We start from the raw sequence: 25085 nt of genomic DNA, 5'->3' as shown, positions 1-25085 counted from the left end.
GAGAGGGTGACAAATGAAAGCTGACAAATGAGAGTGAGAGAGAGACAGCGAGGGAGTTTTTAAACGGAGTATTTGATTGTGTATGAATTGTGTCATCTGTGACTCTTTCAACTCAACTATGCGTCTCTCTGTATTTGCAGGCTTGCTTGCTGGGTTTTCAAACTCTTTCAACTGCCGCCCCTTTTAATTAGTCAGTTTATCATTGGCCATTTTTTTTCAGTGTTTTTTTTAAAACAAATATAACCCGTGCTAGTTGCCATGCAAGAAATCCAGAAAAATTCAGTGCTAGTTATTGATAGAAAATAAAAATATATATTTAATTTTTTAAGGAAGGAAACAAATTGGCTTCTTATAGACAAATCACAGAGTAATGTGTAAAGAGTTGAGCATTATTTCATAAGAGATGTATATGAATGAAAAAAATTAATTGTTTTTCTAATCTAATATGTTTCAACATTTCAATCCGAAAAGAATAAATGGAATAGAAAAGAAGGAATTGAAATTTGATCATGAAATGACGGAGTAATTAGTGCATATTTGCATCCAAATCTCGTATCACCAGACATCTCAAACTTTAATAATGATGGAGTAATTAGTGCAGCGTATTTCATTTCATATAGTAGGTTAGTTTGCTACATTTTTAAAAGAAGAAGCAGCCAAGTCCATACAAAGTGAAGAAGGCTTTTTGTGTGTTTTACAAATATTTGCACCTATAACTGGGACTTTTGATCATAGCAAAAACCAAATGGAAGTCAAACTTATGAATAGAGAAAAAAAAATTGGAGACGGTAAAATTGGAGCGTGGGGAAACTTTACATTAATATATATTATTATTACAATCAGTCCTGATCTCTTGGACCCCTGTAGTCCAAGAGATTTATGGTCACTCACCGTTGGATGTAAATTCAACGGTTCACTCATTTATGACTTGAATGGGGTAATAATCATTTATGTCATATTGCATTTATATATATCATTTTGAACCATTGGATTAATATCCAATGGTGGGTGACCACAATCTCTTGGACTCATGTGGTCCAAGAGATCGGGACTGTTATTACAATATAACATATGCATCTTATGGAATTAGTAATTTGCAGATTGAATGCGGATTTTTATGGTGGGAAATACGAAATGCACGGGGAAGAAATGTTTCTTTGGTGAGAAATACGAAAGAGAAGCACAGGTCTCCTGAGTTGGATGGGTCTGCCTGTTGTTTCTTTGTTTCTCAAATGGTGGTGCAAAGGGGTATTTTTTATCTTTTGCTTTTTATGTTAAATCTCCACCGCCACTGACATCTAACGGTTTCAAATAAAAATCCGCATTCAATCCGCAAATTAGTAATCCGTAATGGAGAAAGCCCATATATATGCATCTTATGTAATATATATATACAGTCCTGATCTCTTGGACCCCTGTAGTCCAAGAGATTTATGGTCACTCACCGTTGGATGTAAATTCAACGGTTGACTTGAATCGGATAATAATCATTTATGCCATATTGCATTTATATATATCATTTTGAACCATTGGATTAATATCCTAATATCGGTGGTTTCTCTTGGATTTGTCCCTTTCAAGAGATTGTGTGTCGTTGGATATCCAGGTTCAAATTAATAATCGTGACATAATATGAAAAATTAAATTCGGAGAATTTGTTGAAAAATTGCTGAGAAATCAAAAAAAGATCAACATATTTCTATTTATTGTCTAAAAGATTTCGACTCACGAATGATTAAATTCAACGGATTGACTTGAATCGGATAATAATCATTTATGTCATATTGCATTTATATATATATATCATTTTGAACCATTGAATTAATATCCAACGGTGAGTGACCACAATCTCTTGAACTACTGTGTCCAAGAGATCGAACTGTTATGTAATATATATATACAATGGAAAGTCTACATAAACACATGGGAAAACTTCAAATTATAACCCTGGTGCAAATGTTTGTACAACGTTAGAAAAGCCAATCAACCAAATGACATATGGCATGGTTTGATAATTTAGCCAGGAATTTTATCATATCTACATAGATACAAATATGCAATTTTAATAAGATCTGAAAAATTGACAGGGCTGCCGTCAGTCAAGTGGAACTAACAAAAATGCAACCCAAACACATTAATAATTACAGCATATACCGACAAACTATTGTTTAACGAGTCTGCTGGAAGGAAGTAGCAAGGCAATCAAAAAATTAACTTGAAAGCTGCTCTTGTAACTAGCATGCTCACTCCTTGTTCCGGGACGAACGATCCTTCCGTTGCCCACCAAGAATACGCGAAATCTGTAAACCTCTGCTGAATGCTTGGTTGAAGAGCATACGGGTTTGGAATTCAGAAACGAAAGGAAACCAGGCCAAGAATGCAACTGGGGTGAATAGAAGCAAACCCATCACTATCTCAAAGCCGCGAGCAAGAGTCCGAACTGATGGCCATAAACCAGCCTTGTGAACAACAGGCTTGCAAGCTTGTGCAATCTGGTAAGAGATAGGAAGACAAAATGACATTAGGAAACTCATGGACAAAGAAATGCACACAAGTGCAAGATGCAATTACAACCTCATTGTATGGTGCAAATTTTACTTTTGGGAAATCTAATTGTAACAACTCAAACTAACAGCAGAAAGTTGGGAAATCTCCAAAACAGAGGGTTGAAAATCACCATATCACCCTTATTCTAAGAAATTAACAAATCCAAGTGGGTCGGATCTGAAGATGGTACCACAGCTACCCGTGTGCTAAGAAGTTTGGTTCAGGGATCTTACAGCCCAATTTTCAGTTTAGGATTAAAGAAAACACAACATTGTCGTTATATCCAGAGTGTATTTGCAACACTGAACTAAGGTAAGGCAAGACTGGAACATTCACTCACCAGAAGAATTCCCCAACCAGTTGGCATGAAAGCAAGAATGCACACAATGATATCCTGCAGCGTCATGTGAGGCAGCACAATCAAAGTCACCAAAATGGACACAAAAGTTATGAATATTAGTCCCTTTATTAGCCGGAACACTAGTTGAAACTCTGCACTGAACTTTCGCCTCCCAACAGATACAGTCTGGAAAGAAAGAGAAACAATTAAGTACATTTGTTGAATTATATATTTCTTTTTATGGAGAAAATACTGATACTATTAGTAAGTATAATCAATGTGGACCAGCAGTCCACAAAAACTCAGAAACAAGCCACCAGATAAGGAAAAAGACAAGTAACAGATGCTTGCAAATGCTGTCCACATGTTGTAAGAACATGTAGAAAAGGAATGAGATTCACAAACGAGAAAGGGAAACAAAAAATGTTTAAAATCAGATCTATGCGCCAAACAACTGAACTGCAGGAACCCGAATGGGCAAAGCAAAAGCCTAAAGTTACCTCACAACCAGATTATAACTAGGTAGCAAACACAATATTAGTTTTGCAAAGCAATTACTAAAGCTAAGCAGCCAGCCTATATTGCGGCAATTACGTATGTAAAGCACTTTTTCTATTCTATGTTGATAAATAAGCCAATATGAATACAATTTTGACTCACCTTCATAACAAACAAAATAAGGAAGATCACCAGCCACGAAATGCCATAGACCTGTTACCAAGTGAATGCAAAACAACAATAAGTTTGCAATTGTCATATCCTAAAAGAAAAGAAAATAGGATTTGGGTGGGGGAGAGGGAATGGAGGGAAAGATATCAGGTTCATTATTTACCAGAACACTCTTGGTTTTCTTTGCAATGTTCAAGTGATAGACGAGCCCATACTGATAGATAAAGAACCGTAACGATAACAATATCTCAGCTACAATACCACGCTTTCCAGAATGCTGGAGATGCTCTTGTTCCTCCTCCCACCATGATTCCCAGCTTTTTTCAGGGGGAACACCAATACCCCCACGGTTACTTATCCACTTATTCCAATCTGTCCAATCATCAACTATCTTTTGCCATTCAAAACCAGAAGGATTGAACAAAAAGGGAGCAAAAAGCCAGGTGCCCACCATAAACCACATAGATACTGTGATCAAAATGTACGCAACAGCACTTCTATAAGTATGGCCAAAGATCTGGTACACCAGAAGTAAAACTAAGAGTTCAATACCCTTAACAAAGTGGCTGCGGGAGTAGAGCCTGTAGTTATCAGCAAACTTAGCATGGAAAACCACAAACCCACGGCCTGTAGGTCTATATTTTGCACCACCATGAAGTAATGTTCGTCCGTAATAGTGGGTCTTCGTTCCGAGTGAGAACGTAAAAAATACTGGGGCCAATTGCAATTGCATCAATATGAATTCACTTAGTGCAGTTCGGAAACCCTTTTCCAAACCAATTTCCATCAACATAGGCAACGCCATCAAAAATCCTATTTGAACAAATGATTGAGAAGCAAGAGCTACTTGAAGAGGCTTATTATCTCGAATTGCTGGTTGAGTGCTCAAACCCTCTTCAAGTCCACTAAGAACTAGGTAAAGGCGTCCATAAAGGAAGACATACACAGTAAGCACCGTAATCTGCCACAAAAACATTCTTCCATGTTCAGAACCTTTAACTAACTACATATATTATTTACATAACAGTTGAAACCAAAACTAAAAAGCAGCATACCAGAGTACTGTAGTAGAAACCAATTGTGGTGAAATAGCATGACAACATACGGAAAAAGTCAAAACGGTGTCCAAGTCGGTATATATCTCGACTGAGTGTCTGCTCCCCATTTCCATTAGCGATTTTTGCTTCAAACATTGAGATCTGGTTAAGGCCCACATCTCTTCCCTTCCCAACTTGTATGTACTCGTGATGAGTTACATTGCCTTCACGGAGAGTGGAATTAAAGCCTGCATCCAAATCCATAATAAGATCACAATACCCCCATATAAATTGTGATAAGGGATAATTGTTCAAATAAATGTCTTCAACTTACCCGCAAATATGTCTTCACTCAAATTGATAACCTTTGATGCTTTACTGATACCCCCCCTGGTAAGGTGAAAGAGCCTATCAAACACATCTGGATGACCATAATGGAATCGAACCCTGGATGAGCAGAAACATCAAATTAGTAGAACTTTAGCACAAGTGAAATTACAAAATCAGAAATTTAGCACATTGAAAAAAAGAAAAAGATAAAACCAAATGCAAGTATAAACTTGTCCACGGACAACTAACAGATTACACAATATTTGTCTGCAATAATTTTTAGTTTCAAGTTTTTCATTTCCCCAAAATTTCACGGGGACATTATGAGGTAAGAACTTACTTGAGAGGGTTGGCCAACAGTCTCTGACCAATAGTAACAAAACTGTTTTCCTGATTTGACATGAACCAAGCTAGAGAAGAAACACTGCATGGGGTCATGAAAGAATGTTAGTTATACCTAGCCACCGTCCGTTTTTTATACAGCCACCCTGAGTAACAACAGAATAACACCTACCTTCCAGTAAATATATGCTCCCTCAGTCCAAGAATTGTAGGGTGCCTCACCCCATCATGCTTCTCAAGAAATTCTTGCAGCAAATTCCTCATTTTCAAGGCTTCTTCCATGTAGTTATCCTACAGGATGAGTCATATTAATTAGCAATGTCTAAGCTTGCCCCTATGAAAGTAAAATCCTGAATCCACCAGCCTTCTGGTTGCAACCACCATACCTGGTTCATATCAATTGTCTGCAAGCCTTCTCCACGTGTGAAAATAATGGCATGATTTTGATTTTCTGGCTTTCCCTCACCCAAAATAGCAGGTCCTGGAAGCTTTATCCGATAAATGACCTGCATACAGATAACAATACAATTTAGTAGAAGATATATGACCTGAAAGATGAAAAACCTAAAAAAGTAAATAACATGGAATCATTTTGTGACATGGTCTGCTCAGGGATAGCAGTTCAGAAATTTAAAATTATTTATGCCCATAAAGAAGCCCAAATTGAATCTTTTTCCAGCTGTGCTCCACCTCCTCACCCTTCACAAGCTACAACCTTTGTCTATATCTTAGTAATTATTTACCTTAAAATACAATGAGATATTACTCCTCCTATAAATCAGAGTTGGCTGCAAGGTTTTATGGGCTCATGGTGCATTTTTCTTTATAAGTCATTAACACCCTCATCCATATTACAGTATTAAACATAATTCCTATCAATATTTTAAGACTCAAACTCGCCTTTCTGCGAGGCCGCTTTGCCATGCCCTCAGGCATTGAACGCAGTGCTTTTCAACCCAAAGGCCTAACTGAGGCACAGCTAAGGCATAAACAGGAGTATCGAGGAGCACTGAGGCTCAGCCAAGGGCACACCTGGCGTGTCAGACAAACTTAGTGAAAATTTTGATAAGTGTTTTAAGAGAAAGGGAAATGCTAGAGAGACCACCTTGAAAACCACCTCTCTAATAGAGGTGGGACCCATTGTGTTGGTGGGCTGCACCACTATTAGAGAGGTGGTCTAATAATGTGGTCTCCCTAGCATGACCCTTGAAGAAATTTCAGAAAATTTTGAGTTGCAGAGGGATACGACACTGTATAAGTTATTGCAAAGGAGAAGGCTGCCTTGTCCTAATATTTTTTTTTAAGTCTTAAGGTAGATGTTGCTGTTTCAGATCCTGGTTGGCCTCCGCTTAATGAAATGGTGCGTTTGTTAGGGCTGGTTTTTTTAATAGTTCTTCTTATAAGTTCTAAGCAAAACTACTAGTCACCAATACTTCATATATATAATTTATTGTAGTAATTACAGTCACACAAGGCTGACACCTTGCCAGGTAGTCCATAAAATGTATCGCTTGCTTTATGCCTTAGCGTTTTAAAACATTTACTGCATCTTCTCAAAGTTTAAAACATCATGCTGATGTTTTCATTAAACACCCACAGGAAAAAATGAATTAATCCACCTTTGAGACATGCATAATCATAATGCAGCACAATGCAGATTTTAACATCAAGATAATGTATTTGTCTCACAGACTATCTCTACCACAACATATATTTATATTAAGATTCTAAGCAAGCTGGTGTCCTAGTTTCTTCAATTAGGTTATTTGTTACTTATTCAGTTTGCTACTGATATTAACGTTATACTTTAGTTAAACGCTTTTCAAGGTTATGATTAGTACATTCCACTCTCTCCCTATTTATCAAACCTTTGTCGCATGTGGTCAGAACCCTAGGCTCCCACCACCTCCCCCAAAAATTTATTGCGAAGTGTCGAGTTGTCACAAGCAAAGAACAAAATATCGATAATATTGACGATATGTCACCGATATTATCGTTTTTTTTAAGGGGCGATATTTTAACACATCCACGTTACTATCGTCAACATATCGACATTTTCAAAGGGGGATCATTTCCCTCGTGTATGCATGATCTGGGCAACATATAGCGACATTATAGAAAATATCGTGATATGGAACCAAAAAAGAGATGGAAAAATGCTGAAACTGCTCGCGCGCACAGAGGGATTCAAACCCCTTCCATTCCCATTCCTATTGCTCAACCTTATCCAACACGCTGCTCATGCATGTGTGATTAGAAGCTACAACGTTAATATTTATGCTGCCTCTAAATTTTCTACAAGCTTTGGACAAAAAATTAGAAAAAAAAATAACTTCCTACAAGCTAATTTTAATGTTATTTATTATTTTATTACGGAGTTGTATTATCTACTATATATATACAATAAGCTTCGGTTGAGGGATCTTCCAAATAGGCTTATTTCAGGGATACCCCTTGTAGGGCCCACTCTGCATTGTTTTTCAATAATCCAAACCGTCTATTTTTTAGGTATTCATTTAAAGATCATCTCTATAAAAAATAAAAAAAATACTTGAATCCGATATCATTTGACCACTCAATTGAATTTTTGAAATTTTGTTACTTTCTTGAAACACTATGTTCATTGATTTTGTAGGACACAATTAGATGTCGAAACGGTTTCCAATTTGTCTAATTTTTTGCAAAGATGATCTATGAATGTAGACTTAAAAAATGGATGGTTTGGATCGTTGAAAAAAAAATCGTAGGGGCCCTAAAGGGTGTCCCTCATATGTATATATAAGCAAAAGGCAAAGAAGTGTGAAAGAAGGCTAAGTTTGAACCTCATCAGAATTATGTGGTACTAAATTACTCATGTATCTTATCATGCAATGGATAAAGTGTAAAATATTGTAGTAAATTATTATTCAAAAAATTATGGTGTTTTTAATATTCTTTCATTAATTGCTACAGATTTGCTAAAATCACAGTGTTTGTTAGCTCGCTATATAGTCAACTTAAATCACTCAAACCCACATGCAATGAATTTCCTTCAAATTTTTTTGTGATAAAATAGTAGATAATTGACTAAAATAAACATCCTCTAAATTTTCAATAAAAATTTCCAAGTTTTTCTCACAATTCCGTGGTTTTTATTTAATTTTTACAGATATTTCCATTGATATTTCCGTATTTTTGGACCACCGATATTTCCAAAACCCTCGATATTTTAGACCTTGTCAGACCCTAGATATATGGTTCTCAACAAAGACAATTATCAGTTTCTTACCAACATTAAATAAGTAAACTCGACACCATACAGCTCTAATATCAATATGGTCATGCAGATCAAACATGTAAGGAAGTATAGAGCCTTACCTGGTCCAGATTTTGTACTGGCTCTGGAGAATCAATCGACTTTGGCAAAGCCGCCTTTACCAAAGTAGAATAATAAGCCTTTTGGTTAATCTTCTTGGACCTATCTTTCATAGGTTCTTCAACCTCATCAATATATGCCACGCGTAGCGACGGATATCTGTCACACAGAAAATATGGACCTTCGAATTAAAAGTTATGACAATCAAAAATCAGAAAAATACTACTGGAATACTATTTGAAACATACGTTGTCATAAGCTTCAGAATGTCCTGAGCACGAGGATCACCAGATCGCTTGTGAATCCCATATAGTTGGCATGATACCACATATGTGAATTTCATATCAGCTACTGCTTGACATTGTGCCCACAGTGACCTTTCCTCCCTTGATTCATCCTCTGAATTTAATTCTATAGCCTTGTAGCCATCCATTAAAGCTGGAAGGTATATTCAGACAAGAATAAAAAGCAAATGATACTTTCTTAGCTTTCATTATATTCACTTCAAAAGAAGTGTTAAATTAACTATTACATAAAATTGGAAATGATAATAAAAGGCAATTCGAATGAAAAAGAATTAGGTACCATCATCTTGGGCCATATCAAGAAAAGCCTGAAGCTCCAAAGCTTTCCGGTAGTACATCATTCCTCTTACTAGCATGAGTAGAGAGATTTAGTAAATACCAAAGTAGAACAATGTCCATAAAAATAAATATATTGTCATCATTATGTTTCAAAAACACGTGCATAACGTATCAACTTATAGGCGGAGAGAGTACCAGTACGAGTCAAAGTTTGGCCTCTATATGATGCCCAAAGGCGAAGATCTTCGTCCAATCCATTAGACCCTTTAAGCTCCTCTTCACTTGTGCAATTTACACGCTGAAGAAAGTTGTTCCACTCATCTGTTTGATTTTCTCAGCACCATAGAATCAGTAGAAGTTTAAGTATTATAAGAAATACAAATACATAAGCTTTATATTTTAGAGAGTCCAAACAATAAACCTGGGAAAATTTTTTGCAAGTAGAAGAGAATTGAAACACCATCTTCATTTGGCACTTCCAAATCAAGTGAGGAAAAGAGAACCTCTTCGGTGTAGTAAGGAGTTAAAACACTACAAGAAAGATTATTATTTTAAAAGCAAGTACTACCAAAAAGAGTAACAATTATACGACACACAAACACTTACGAGAAAGAAAGCATATTGCGAACTTTTGGTGCTGGAGGCATGTCCATAAACAATGAATTTGAGAAGAAAGAAATCCTCCTCCTAGCTTCTAAGTTGGACGGCACATCCATGGCAGACTCCTTTGTCGTAAGCAATAAAAAAAGACGTTTAATCTGCAAAAATAGGTAACTATTAAGGATTACAGGATTTACTGAATAGTAAAATTTCTAATCATATCTCTCCCAATGGCACACCTTCTCCTTCCAAGCCTCTGTTACTTGTTCAATAGGAAACCTGATAGCTCCAGAAGATGCAAACAACTGATACTGTTGATGTTGATCAATGGGCATCATCGCTTCATGGCCAGACACACCATGGACTGAATCTACCAAACTACACAAGAAAAGTGAACAATTTAAAGAATGCTTGACAAGGAAAACAAAAAATGAGGAAGCAATCACATCATGATGTGACACCTGGATATATGGTCCTCCATCATTATGTCTCTTGTCACCACCTCCAGCATGTCCTGAAACAGAATCACAACTTGATCCCTGTCGTCCTGTTTATTACCTAACTGCAAAACTTAAGAACACCCGGTTAGCTCCATTCATCAAACTGGCTGAAGAGATCATATGCTAAACTATATTTAAAATCTTACCAGATATTCGATAAGCCTAATGAACTGGGCATAGAGGCTAGGAAGAGCACTCATCTTGAATTCAACCATCAGGTCATTACTTTCTATGTGCTTGTCAACCTCAGAAAATATATAATCTATAACCCTGAAACCCAATCACTTTAGCTTAGCAAGTGGTAAATGTAAAGATAATCCACTAGTTGCAGATTGTGGCACAAAATGTCAGATGAAACTTTCTTGCAATGAACAGAAACATACTCTTTCTCACGGTTCCCCTGAACCAGGAACCTAATTATGTTCTTAAATGAAGCGTAGCATTCACAAACAGCACAAGACATGTAGTTGTCTGCATCAATCCTCTTCTTCAGTTCTTTATCCTTGCCATTGCTGTCCTTGGCCATGTCTAATGCTATTGGGATCTGATGAGCAAATACACAATCACTACTTGCACAAAGGGATATAAAAATTTCCATAAAAGTACACTAAAAACAAACCTTGCTAGCAAGTAAAAATGGAGGCCACTGAATAAGATGGCCTAAATCACGATTAGCCCAATAAGGAACAAGTAAAAGGTCCATCTCCCTGAAAATTGAAATATCTTAGCACACGCTCAAACGAAAGAACACTACGGAAAGAACCTGGACAAGAGGCAGCACCATAACATTGAGCTACTACAAGAAATCAAATGAAAAATATATCCTCCAACACAGCAGCTTTACAGATTACCTATCGCTTATAAGATCCTCTTCTCTGAAGCTGCTTATTATTTTGTTCCATAATTGAGCAAATCTTGCTGCCTCTTTCTCTTTGTTATCTTCATTCTGCAAACAATAGAAGCATTAATGAATTAATACAGCTCACGAAGAGGGAAAATAACAGAGGTGTTACAAGTTCTATGGTTCTACATAAAGAAAAACAAAGCAAGTTAACCTGAACAAAATTGCGGGACAAGGTAGCCTTCAGTCCTTTCTTCTTTGGTTCACTCTTTTCCGCTGGAATCAAACGGGCATTAAAAGCACCAGGCAATGATTGAAAACGAGATCTCAGCATTCCTAACGTTCGAATCTATAACCAATTTGAAAAAAGAATAAGCATTAAGATGCAACAAAGATAATTCTTTTAAACTGATATACAAGATTTCCACACCGAAAAACAAAGAATTCATAAGAATTCCTTGAACTTTCAGAATACATAATGCAAAATGCAATCAGGACTGATCATGTTTAACCCCTCCAAAGATTAAAAAAGGAACAGACATCCTAATCATATAGAAGATATAGGTGAATCTAATACGCAACATGAACTGAAAAAACTATGTCCATGTTGCAATATCAATTTACAAAGTATCTCAAAGGTTAGCTAAATGAACTTTGTCTTGGTAATTTACAGTGTAGTCAAACTTCAGCAGAAATATATTGTTTATCTAGGCTCTCAAGTTCTCATTATGTTTCCACTGCTAGAACATGTGCAAGTTCATTTCTTCTTTTCAATTGGAACTTTGCCACTTTAGTTTCTGGAGTAATTTGAATGATTCTGAAATTGGGATAATTGTACTTACTACTTTCTTTGTCAGATAACGCTACTTTGATTTCTTCTAGACTGGAAAGGATGGGCTGCAAATTAGAGTCTACTGGGGTCTTGTAAATCGTATCCAAAATTAATTTATGACCCTTATCTTTCCCCATTCCATCCCTCTTCCATGATTTTGGAAGATTAACGTACCATCCAAGGTATGAGTATTAGCATGGTAAGAAAGGTGCCATTCCAAGGAGTGAGGAATATCCTGAGACTCATGCAGAGGACCAAGTTATGATCACTTGTTAAATCACTGCCTTTGTACTAAATTTATGGTTGAGGTTCTTTACGGAAGCTAATGTGGTTGGGTAACAGCATCTTGCTCAGCCTTATTTTGTGAGATGCACAAGTTATTTTGGGGGAAGGAAGAAGGGTGAGGGCTTGGGGAGTGGTGACGTGATGGGGGTCTTTTTAAGTAGTTTGGTTGGAAAAACATTGGAGGATATTTGATAACGTTAGGGGTGAGGAGGGGGAATTTTTGGCATAACGTTTGAGTTTGAGGTATCAGTTTCTTCAGAATCCAGGGAAAAACCTTTTTTGTGCAATTTTGCAGATTGTAGGGCAGCCTTTTTTAAGGAGATTTCAGTATTGAAGTTTAAGAATGTTAGCACATGTGCCAAGTTAGCTAGTTAACAAGCATATGCAATGTGCATCCATTAAATAGATCTTGTAGCACAAGGCAAATCTTCTAGCATCTGTCATATTCCAAGGCAGAGTATTAATGGAATTCAATTCCTGCATGTATGTGTTATCAAGAAGGATGATTCCACAACATCAAATTAAATCATGTAACATTGACTCCAGAACTTATTTGCAGTTTGGATATACGAACAGAATAGCTCAACTCTTGCAACAGAAAAAAGGGTCCAAAACAGATTTTAGAGTAGTGAGAAAGACGCTAATTTGATCAATAATAAACAAATGAAGCTTAAAAAGGAGCTAATTTGAAAGCATAGAACTAAAGGTACGGGAAAGATCCACTAACCTCTCCAAGGCGACGGAATGCACCATAAATTCCGCCAAATATTGTGGAGAAGATGGCATACCAAATCTGGGTATCCATAAAATAGACCTGAAAAGATTCATGTATAAGAATTTACTCTATACTGGACCGCGTAACAATAAACAAGAGGTCAGTAAACAATATAAAACATACAAGGATAATTGGAGCCCAGAGTGCAATCACAACACCGATATTATTCTTTGCTGCACAGCAAATAATTACATGATGAACAACAATTGAGGAACAAGATAACATCAAACACAAAAAAAGCATTTGATACATTACCGCGGGGAAAAAACTCGTGCCACTGAAAAGTGGTTATATGTACACGCATGATGGCTTTTGTTGGACCAACTAAAGGCCTTATCTGGAAAGGAAAAAGAACATTAGAACAAACAAATGAACTGAACAGCAGCACAAATCTACATACTGGAAATCGCAGTCGAATTTACTCGCAAAAAGTTCGCCTTACTAAGACATTTTTCCCCAGGAGAGGGTTGGGCTACCCCACCTCAGTTTTCCCATTATACCATTTATTATTTCATGATTTATGTACTACAAGATTACAAGTAAGAGCAACAATAAAAGTACAATGTGCTGAGAAGAGGCACCTCTATGTAGTAACTGAATGCCAACTTTGTAATTATAAGAAGAACCCAAAACATTGTGTACCTGAAAGTTTCAACAGAGAAACAGAGGTTATACATGGAAGACAATGACAACATGAAGCAATCCCATTTGTCTATTGAGCAATGGATTCTTACTTGAAAAGAGAAAATGTGCTCTCATGCATTCCCCTCCCAACATAAAGTCGAGGCTGCAAATAATCAGGAATTCAGCATAATGTTAGGTGATTCAAAAAACGCACTATACATACAGATAGAAGAACTTGTTCCACATACCTGTGACCACCACATCATAAGCATCACAATCCTATAGTTTGATCTCTCTAGGAATCGGCGAATAAATGGGAAAAGAAACAACACCGCAGCCAGCATATTTGGCGACAAGTAGACAACAACGGCCAAGATAAACAAGGAAGGTGAATGTGAGTCATTCCCAAACCAACTTTTGATGGTTCGAGCAAACCCAGGAGGGTTTTTCCAGCTATATGAATAAGTAACCGGTAGAATTATCACCCACGCAGCAGCTGTAATGACCTTCAAAATGTATCTCAACTTAACATGGAATGACATACTCCGCCTAGCCTTCCAGCTAAGAATTACATCGAGAACAGCTGCATAAGTCAAGAGAATTCATCAATCAACATTCAACAACTTGCACTTGGTACAATCAACAATGAATTTCAAGTCTAAAAGTACATTAAAAGGCAATAAGAAAAATAAAGATAAAAGCTGTTTTGAACTGTTGACATCCATAATTAAATAATTGTATTATCAACTAATCAACATTCAAATTTTACACCTTTATTGGCCAATGAAAAGAAATTATAACTCAGTCGCATTTTGGAAATTTGCAATAGCAGTTTCTATAATGCAAATGGAATTTCTTAATTCCCTAACTGAGAACAAGAAAATGAAGGTTCCAAGAATGAGCTACTTGAGTCTTGTTAAATTTAAGCCATCCAACTCAAAACCAATTGGCAGCAAGTGCATTAGGGGCCAGGATTTTACACATTGTGATGCCAAGGCTAAAAATTCCCAATGTGAAATTTCTCAATAGGTCCATTACTATGTGGCTGGATTGAGCCAAACACATGGATCACTAATATTGGGTGATACCATGTTAATGTTAAAGCACCCAACCAAAACCGATTGGCAATGGGTGGATAAGCCCACCAGTTTACATATTGTGATGCGAGGATTATATTCTGAACTACTTTAAAAAGTTTTGTTAATCAAATCATTAGTCTAGTAGTTCTCAACAGCCTGTTTATGCTGAGTGGCAATCCATTCTGCTAAACCTGGGTCAGATAACAAACCAATAGTGATTGATATCCATTGGGACAAAACTGTCCATGTAGTTAAGCGATTATAGCTTATCATCAAAGAACCTAGGTTAATACCTTAAAATATTTGGATGGATTACAGAGAATTATAGATCTTTTTAGGTCCATTTTCCTAGGCCAAAGGGATGGCCCTTTGCACACATTACTTAAGTGAATACTATATATTCCAGGACTTTCTGATTAACAAAGAAAAAAACTATCAAGTTCTAATTCAACATAGTAACATCACACCTAGGTACTGCATAAACAGGAAACAAAAATAGGGAGAAGCACTTTTTGAAGGCATAAAAAACAGAGAACAATAATCTACTTGCAACTCCCAACATGACATAACAAATTTAACTACCTTGTCCAAGTTTCAAGATTGCAGCAGTTATGAAGACAGTCAACACTTTCTCGAATACACCAGCAGTAAATATTGCAGTGGGTTGCCCGGAGCCATTCCAAGCAACAATGATCATAACCTTGTAAAAACAAAATTAAATGTCAGAACTGTATCACAGAGTTAGAGATATCTGACAGAATATGTAAGGAGAGACAACCTGTAAACATAGAATAAAGAAACTCCACATGCGGTCAAAGCTTCTAAAAATATGCCAAAATGACCGTATCTCAACAAAATTCACTTTCCCCACCCATCGATCTCCACTAGCTGGCTTGTTGTCCTGAATATTATACCCAAAAAATAGTTATGCATCAGGTGAGAAAAGTATCTCCAGCAGAAGAAGTATGATTTTTTCAAATATGATCATTCATGAGTCTTTACTAAAATGCGGCTACTGAAAAGAAAGTGTTGCTTTTCTTAAAAGCCACTCCGTAACATATAAGTCTCTCAACATTCACACTACTGCATTTAAATTTAAGTGCAACATGTTCACGCAGATCGGCCAAAAAAAAAATATATATATATATATATATATATATATATAGGCTGACTTAAACAATAGTCCTCAACCTCAAGTTAAATAAAAGAAAGCACCCATCTCACGTCACATTAATTGCACATGTTGAATTTTTGTTATGTGTACCATTGTTTAGAATTTGAGCCGAACTATTGGTTTAGATTCCAATACTACCTCGTGTCAGCCTCTCTCCACCATTATAGAGTCCAAAACCTGGAATGCAACAAAATGTGATACTAACTCAAAGTCTTATGCTCTTATATCATGTTAACTTTATCAGTTTACTCTTGTTCTTGTGTTTCTTGCTAGGAAATAAAATTTCATTAAGAAGAGAAGTACAATACAATTAAGGCCTAGGTTCGAGTTGGTAAGGATCATTCTCTTCGCTATCAAGGCCTAGGGTTGAGTCCCGCTGCCGATAATCCCTTTGGGTGGGTAATCTGTAAAAACCAAAAAAGGGGCTAAGACCCCCTCTGTAAGCCCTCAAAGAGGCCTTGGTATGCCCTGACCCTGCAATAGAGTAGCCTCCCCTCCCCCTAAACTTTTTGTTTACCAAAGAAAAAAAAAGTACAAAACAATGAACAAGAGAACTCTACAGCACTAAACCTTAAAAAACAACTGAGAACCATCTAAGAAAGTAGCATTCCAATTTGAAAGAATTGCAAAGAAAGAAGTATGCCCAAAGTCCAAACTCATAAGAAATCCCATAGAGATGCCCAAAAGCAAATCCTCTCCCACAAATAATTCACCTCCTCTCATTGTCAAAATAGAAGAATTTGCCAATTTTCCACCTCAATTAATTTTGTCAAAATTTTGGGATTTAAACTATTTCAATTAGCAAATTTACCCCCTACCATTAAATTTCTACACACATTCCATCCGATTTGTCACCCGATTTGAACTGATTTTGAAGTATTTAAGATCTTTGTAGTGTTGAAAAGATCTCAAATACTTCAAAATTAGTTCCAAATTGGTGTTGAAAAGACCAATTTGGCCACATGCCCAGCATGTGCACTATTAGATGGAATGTGTACAAATTAAAGGTGGAGGGTAAATTGGCAAATTAAAAATCGTTCAAGTCCCAAATTTTCCAGAAAAAAATAATAAGATATTAATTCAGGGCGTAAATTGACGACGACCATATAGTTCAGGGGGAACATTGGCAAAAAGCCTAAAAAATACTCTTTCTCCTCCCATATTACCCAAAAAATAGCCATCACCGCACATCTTCTCAAAATCATACCCTTCTTCCTCCCCCCACCAAAAAACTTATGCCTCTCCACAAATGAAGCCACACACTCACCTGGGATAACCTTACAAAGATGGGCCTCCCTGAACAGCTTCAGCCAGAGGTGTATGCCAATCAGACAGTGCAAGAACAAATGGTTGTTAAGGTACAATCCAGCTATTGTTCTACATTCTAACAACACAAACAGAGTACTGAATGTACTTCACCAATTCTTTACTCCAATAGTTTCCAGTATCTTTTGACCAATTGAGACAATTAAAACGATGTTGTTTTAGGAGAAGAGGGGGGTGTTGAAGCGTTTTAAAAAAGTATCATTAAAATATGTACATCTATCTATTTTTAATAGTTCCAATCAATCAGAACACCACAGAAATTCAGTAACTTCAAACTAAACTTGCAAAAGAAACATGTAATCCCCAAAAAGACCGATTCTGTTCTGATTTGGATTTAGGAAGGACTAGAATAGACTCATTATGGAAAGGGAAAGTGAGAAGAAAGAGTAAAACAGACACTGCTTACCCCACTACTTTTGTCAAAACGAAGCTGTTCAACGGGCAGGCAAAAGAAATCAGCACCTGCACGCATCGGCCAACCTAACCGGAAACAATCCACTGACCTGTGGTTGTATCAAAGAAAATAAGAACTAAAGATATCAAAAATAAAAATAAAAAATTGAAGAGGGGGAGGGGAGAAAGTATATGTTTGTACCAAAAGTATTCATTTAAATCATCATAGTTCCTCCACTGGGAATGCTTTGATTTCCCTCGTTTGCTCCTTTCGGCTTCCTTTGAAGAGAAAAACCACAGAACTATGATGAGATATAAGCAAACATAATATACAACACTCAATTTTTTCATCTCTTTTTTTCTTTTCAGAGACGCCCCAAAACACGAGGCTCTCCCTGCCTGCCAATGCAGGATCTGGGAAAGGCAAGATGCAAGCCATACACACCTTAAGGCAAAGGCACCACTCTTACATTTCTTGAAGGAAAAAAAAGATAGAAAGTAAAAATAAGTCTCATAAAACACATACCTTTGCAATCACATCATAAATAGGAGTTACAACTTTTTTCAAGAAAGCCTCTTCTTCACCTCCATATGCTGGCTTCACATTCTCTCCTGTCATTGGACTCACATTCCCAGCTAGCATACCATACAATTCAAATGCCATCTACAGAAAGAAATGAAACACATAAACATCCAAACATGTACACTGAAGAAAAAACATCTATTGGGAGGATATCCACGAATTAAAAGGTTTCATGACAACATCAAAAAAATAACATGTAGCTTGCTATTACAACAACCGAGGTATCAATCACATAGAAATAGCCACAAATGGAAAATGCTACAAATTACAGCGAGGGCAAGGAAGGAAAGCTTTGCTGAATACTACAAGGGCGCCTGAGCACTTGGTGTTACTACCATAGGACTGTGGAGGGGCAATGGGATTGAATGAGTCATTCAGTGTAATTATTATTCATACCACTTTGACTCAATCTAAATCAAAGACATCAACTAATCATCGATTTCCCTAACATTTTCTTCCAAATTCAACCCACTTCCTACAAGCACTATTCCTCAATCCATGGATGTCTCAAGCATATGCAAAAGAATACACCAGTAGCAATAGCATAATGGCACAATACAACACTATTTGCTTGAGAAAAAAAAAAGAAAAAGAGGGATTGACAACCTGACCCCCAGCAGTCAGGGATACCTCTGCCATACGCCAAGGAATACACCAATACAATTAGGCACAACCCACCCAGTCTTAACGAAGTCTACTTCTATCTTTGGCAAACAAGAAATACATGCAAGGACAAATCTGAGGAATCATCACACAAAGCTGGAGATGAGCTCATTTTCTGGGGGGATTTACAAGAATAGTACCCAGCACCATCCAAACCAAATATCCCCCCGACCAAGCAAAAGTAAATAAAAGGCATAAGCATTCCATTCACTTTCCTTTGACATAATAAAGTGCATAAGTGTTTTGACATTGTTGACCCCAAAAGAGAAACATTGAGAAGGATAACTGTAATGTTAAAATTGCTAACGAAGAAATGCCATAGAGTAGTTGCACCTTAATGAAGAAAAGGTGATATCTAAACATACATGGTGATAGATATAACAAAGGCACTCTGGCATGAATCTCAAATTAGCAGCTTCCCCCCATATCAGAAGATATAGACCCATATATAGTAGTTTGCGTTGTTGCACCTCTTGCTGTATAGTTGGTAACCTAAAGACAGAACCAAAAAAGCATTAAATAAACAACATAAACTTTTTTTCATGAAACTACTAAAAACAGGAGCATTAAATAGAAGCAGAATATGGGGTCCCATTCACATTGAAGTTTAAGACACCAAAAGGAAATTCAATCTCCTAATTTATATCCGATTGTTGTGTCAATCACCAACGCACAAATAGAGCAATGCCGATTTTTTTTAGAAGGAACAAAATTTTATTGCATATAACAATAAAATACAGAGTGGTCAAGATGGCCACAATAGAGCAATGCCACTTTATTTGTGACTTGTATCAGTGTTGGCTCCCTAACCACACATGCAAACAGTAAACTGCCCACCCAACTAGACCATGGAATATAGTCCTATTTGAAGTCCAGATCACATGCTCAAGAAGGATAGTATGCAACTATTATCAGTCAATTGACATTGCCACAAGACATCTCACCAAAGGCTACTTTTCCGGCCCAAGTACTTGCACCATTTTTTGTAGTTCTTGAAAAGCTTCTTCATCACTTCTGTCAACGCACGGTCATCCAACTAACCAAAAAATATGCACAATTATGACACAAACAAATATGAAAAAATAACTCTGTTAGTTTTAAGAAAGAATAAATGAAATGTTCTCATATTCAGCTCTGTTCATAATGTATACGATACTTAACATTTCACAACTTAGTGAAGATGGTAACTAATAAACTAATACGTTTTCTCCTATGTGAAGATAGTCACCCTTATGTAAGTGTATCAGCATTAGTGCAAGAAGCATGGCACTCCGAAATAAGCTTTGAGAATGTCAACAGCTAAATAAACCGCCAACGTCTCCGAGAAACACCACCACCCCAATTAAAGAAAAAGGGGCATCTTTTAGACACACACCCAGAACTTTTACTTTTTATTTCTCTGAATGAGCAGAAACAGAGTAAGCTTGATTATATTTGGGACAGCTGGCAATACATATACTGGCACTCTCAAAATGGTTCATTGATGGCAACTTGGAAAAAGAGTAAAGGAAATACCCATTTACATTAACTGCCTTACCAGGACTAGAGAAATAACAGTGTATCCACCAAATACAAACCTTGGGTTGTTGCTCAGGCTTTGGAAACTGCCTTATGTGCACATTTGCAAGTAATAATATCAGATGCTCCCTTTGATTTGCCACATTATCCTTCTGAAAATTGATTAGCACAGTTAATGAACATAGATTAAGAAAATAAAGGCATTGTATTCCAAGGAAGAAGAATAGCATTAATAAATACAGCTAAAAGGGCCTCAGCTGCATTTTCAAAGTGCATAAGTTCTGTCTATATGTGTCACCTGAAACCCAAACATTGACTGAAGCCAATCCAGAATGTCTTCATCGTTTTTCTTTTTGTATTCCTTTGGCCAAGGAAGACCCCTGGTGTTACGAAGAGCAAAAACAGTAGCTTGAATCTGCAAACACGATAAAATTGATGAGCAAAATTAAATTTGATTAGTTAAATTGATGAGTATCAGAATAATAAGATTAGACCTCTGAAAGTTTCATAATAGCTTGATTTGTACTATCAGGATCAAGCGGAAGGATATTGTATGGGACCAAGAGCTTTGTCTTTTCTGCAACTTTATCATGAGCTTCCAAAATCTGCAAGCGTCCAACATAATTTTCATTGCCAAAGACCACTGAGACAACAGGCAACTAATATAATATGATTGCAGTTAAATCTTAATATTGAAAAATGATCATTATCATACAACATGACAAGGAGAAGAGGGAAAAGAACAGCTTTAACATGAGAAATGGAAAGATGTGATGGAGTTTCACCTCACGATCAACTTCCATAGATTGTGTCATATTAACAGCCTTTAAAACCTCAAAGAGAACATTGGCAGTCTGGTATGCCTTGGTAAGTTGTGCACTGTATACAAACGAAAAACCACTATGAGACAAAGCAAGAGTAGAAGCAATTTTTCTAAGCACTCCGTGTTAACAAAACCAATTATCTTCAACTAAAACGTACCGGTCAGCTTTATGAGCAGCACTAGTCAAAGCTTGAATATATTTTTTGTAGTAATGTTGATAGAAGCTCTGCATTTCACGTGCATCACTTTGTTTCACCCTTCCCTTAAGTGTGGGATCATTCTCCTGCAATATAGAGTAAAACTTGCTTATAGAACAGAGAACACTAACAAGAAACAACTAAATTCGATGAGAATTTTAATATCCCATGATCTCATTAAATAGGATATCAACACAGCTGAAAAGCACCTTTTTTCCTTTTTGGGTGGAGTGGATCATGGATATAACAATTTGGTTACATGACAGTCCTGCTGCAATGCATATATGACCTTGTATGTGTTGTGTTGATATGAAATACTAGAACTCAGAAAAAAGGAACACACCTCCCCACAACAATTAGCTAGAAAGAAATTTCAAAAATAACATACACTTCCACCCATTTTTACCAACCTGACTGTGCAATAAAGATTCCATTTTAGTTACCTTAAAAGCGTACAGAAGTTCTGAGTCAGTATGCATTTTGTGTAACTTTGACATGAATTCATTAGTTTTTTCATATTACCCTTTAAGGTTCTTTAACATGAAACAACTATCAAACACATACCAAGTTCTGTCAATGCAGTAAACCAAGAAAATAGCATGCACACACATGCGTTATTCTGTACTCCCTTGTCAAAATTCTTAGCAGATTTACATGTTCCACGCAACAGTTCACGTTGGAATTTGACACGTGAAAATAAAGATACCAATTCGATTTGAAAAGAGACAAATAAGTTTATATTTCACAAAGCCCAGGATAAACTTTCTCCAACTACAAATAAGGGAGCAAATTTTGGGCCAAGACCAATTTTTTATGCAAGCATCTTCCACTTCTCCAAAGAATGCAGTTTAATTCTTCTGCATTGTGCAAGCATCCAAAATCGGACTAGAATATATCCCTCGGAATTAATCACTCATTGGATCTGGAAGGGATAGTTTTTCTATGTGTCAGCAAAAACCATGGTTCTACAAAATCACCATAGCCCCAACAAATGTCTTGTGGCATTATGTCATCTTTTTTTCCTTTTCCTTTTGTTAAAAATTCAGCAGAGGCCACCTACAAATTAACTTTTTTTTTATAAAGCTTTCTTCCTTATGCATGAAAAACTATTAGCACAATGCTAGAAAGGACTGATTATTTATACAAAGGGACTGAAATTTTAATGGGCTATGTATAGATAAAGAGATGAGCTTGTTTAAAAGCTTTCTTCCCAGTATATGAAAAAATTTATGCACAAAGCTGCAAATTATTTCTCTTTTTAAATAAACTGATTATTTATACAAAGGGGCAGACATTTTAAAGGACTATGTATAGATAAAGAGAAGAGCTTAATTCTAATCACATCTCAATGCACTTTATATGAAGATAACATAATAATAAAGCATACCCTTTCAAGACGTTGAAGAAGGGCCGTTTTAAACTGACGAACACCACGCCCACTAGAAGTGGGATCCAGCCTATGAGCTTTCTCGAAGGCATAAAATCGACCTACAAAAACATCCAGCATGGAATCATATCTCACATGATGAACAAAATAAATTAGATATTAAAACAAATTGACTTAAGAAAATATTAGATGAAATAAACATCAGACCTGGAACTCGTAAATGAGAGAAACAAGATAACAAATGATGGGGAACAAAGGACAAAAAAAAAAAAAAAACAGATGACGTGAACAGCCAAGACCTAGATTTTTAATTTTCTAGAGATACCAATGGTAAGTTGTTGACACATCTAACACTGCATGTAAACTAATCAAGTATAACAAAATCTACTCTATATTTAGAGAAAGGAAGTAAAATCAAGATAAAATCAATTAATTTAAAATCTGGACAGTAGAAATAAAAATAAAATAAAAGGTTAAAGTTATCATTACTTCTGACTCTTGTATATGCTGCTACAGTAAATAATTAAATGTGTTTTAGCTTCATGCCGCTACATGCATTTAAAGGTTCAGTACAATTAGTGCCCTTTCTGCATATGGTTAAATCAAGAAACTGACTTGAATCTTACATCACCAATCAACCGATTGTACTCGTGGAATAAATTTCAAAGATGTTGCATATTCAGAAAGAACCACCAAATTATATCAGTCAGCCCTTGTTTCTCAGACCTCTTTCTAATTGCCATAACGGGTATAAGAAGCAAGAGTTACCATATTCTTTTTTTCTTTAAGGAAACAATGAATCTCTAAAATATATAACAGACTTCTAACATAGCTAGAAAAAGTTCAAACCATCAATATATAAATGAATCTTTCAATTTGAAAATAATGGATGCTAAAAACGTTATTGCAATGAAGACACATGCACCCTATGCAGACAAGAGTCGGGGCCACAGAAGCAAGTATGTGTGCACGTGCAAGGAAACAAGCACAATATATGCTCTGGTACACAAATGCCTACATAAAAAATTGAATAAGGCACAGGCAAAGAAACAAAGGCTAAATTTTTCAATTTCCTGTGCATTACTTAGGTACCAACCAACAACAACATAAAAAGTTGAACAAGGTCCATAATGCAAATAAAGAAACAGACCCGGATACAAATAAAATACATAAAACTATTTTACTGGAATTCTAAACAAGTAAGTCATTAATTGATAAACACAACAGTAAGGTAAACTAAATTAAATACTTCTAAGCAAAAGTTATGGCTATGAAGCTTACAGAGATATGCAACTCTGGGATTGTGCGCTTCGACCTCATTGGCGACACGAAGAATGGGGGCGATTTCGACGAGGGAAGAGGGCACGACCTCACTGTCGAATGCCGTCTCCCCGAGGTTACCGGCGGTCTGCGTTCGGGTTAACCGCCTCTGCAGTTGCGGAGGTGGCTCATCCGAACCCCCTCTGGACGAGGACATTGTTCTTCACTTCCTATCAAAACCTCAGAGACCCTATCGAACCTTAAATAAATTTAAGTACAACAAAGAACAGAAAATAGAAATTTAGTACAGAGAAAGCAAGAACCAAATATAGAAAAACTAAACTAAAAACAAAAATGCAGAGAGAGAGTTTACCAGCAGAGCAGAAAGAGGGGCTAAGCGCATCCGAAACATGCAATGGAGAGAAAAAGAGAGATTAAAACAAAACAACAACAAAAAGTACAGAATGTGAGTGGAAAAAGAATGTGTGAAAGGAGATAGCCTTACAGCAACAGAAAGAAGAGTGCTTTACAGAGAGCGTTTCAGTGTAAGAGAAACCCTAGGAGAGAGAAACGAGAAACCAGAGCGCGCACACGCACAGAGAGAGAGAGAGAGAGGTGGGGGAGCCGAGGGGGGGTGCTGCGAGTTTAAGCTAAAGCAAAGTGGAGAAGCGAGACAAAGTTACTATCGCTGCTAATAGCGCTCTTCCTCAAGAAAGAGAGAGAAACTTTACCCACTTTTCACTTTTGGGCCCAGATTCTTGAAGTCCAGTTTTACAAGATTGTCCTTCCCTTTGTATCATCTTGCAAATGTTAAATTACCGTAGTACCCTTTAAGTATTCTCAAACTTTTTGGAAACATCATGTGCTCTGCCTTGTTTTATAATAACTAGCCTTTCTAGTGTGAGATAATTATAATTTTTAATTGTTTTTATTTATATTTTAATCTTCAAAAACCGGGTTTTATAATTAAAATATATATATCTAATGAAATATTTAAACATAAGCCAATGATAATTTATGG

General features: G+C 36.5%; 1 protein-coding gene across 1 annotated transcript; it reads right to left on the bottom strand.

Annotated features, from left to right (window-relative positions):
* Positions 1-1910: 1910 nt before the first annotated feature.
* LOC117631964 (callose synthase 3) lies at positions 1911-24677 on the bottom strand. The gene is made up of 44 exons (XM_034365318.1): positions 24570-24677; positions 24438-24457; positions 24086-24323; positions 22805-22905; positions 21379-21503; positions 21183-21276; positions 20892-21002; positions 20696-20812; positions 20457-20549; positions 19824-19915; positions 19245-19371; positions 18160-18297; positions 17836-17912; positions 17647-17743; positions 15519-15641; positions 15323-15440; positions 13910-14244; positions 13772-13824; positions 13619-13679; positions 13293-13374; positions 13161-13210; positions 12990-13076; positions 11360-11494; positions 11156-11250; positions 10924-11011; positions 10688-10848; positions 10451-10574; positions 10266-10366; positions 10044-10182; positions 9811-9962; positions 9626-9735; positions 9400-9525; positions 9206-9274; positions 8869-9058; positions 8623-8779; positions 5652-5771; positions 5438-5556; positions 5264-5347; positions 4928-5040; positions 4612-4841; positions 3720-4517; positions 3548-3598; positions 2888-3073; positions 1911-2492 (listed from the first exon to the last, which is right to left on the bottom strand). The coding sequence occupies exons 3-44, from the start codon at positions 24279-24281 to the stop codon at positions 2244-2246; spliced, it is 5874 nt and encodes a 1957-aa protein (XP_034221209.1). The 5' UTR covers positions 24282-24323; positions 24438-24457; positions 24570-24677; the 3' UTR covers positions 1911-2243.
* Between the last annotated feature and the right edge of the window lie 408 nt (positions 24678-25085).

The sequence above is a fragment of the Prunus dulcis genome, chromosome 6, assembly GCF_902201215.1.
Source record: "Prunus dulcis chromosome 6, ALMONDv2, whole genome shotgun sequence".
Taxonomy (NCBI): Eukaryota; Viridiplantae; Streptophyta; class Magnoliopsida; order Rosales; family Rosaceae; genus Prunus; species Prunus dulcis.
This window is presented reverse-complemented; position numbering and strand designations above follow the sequence as displayed.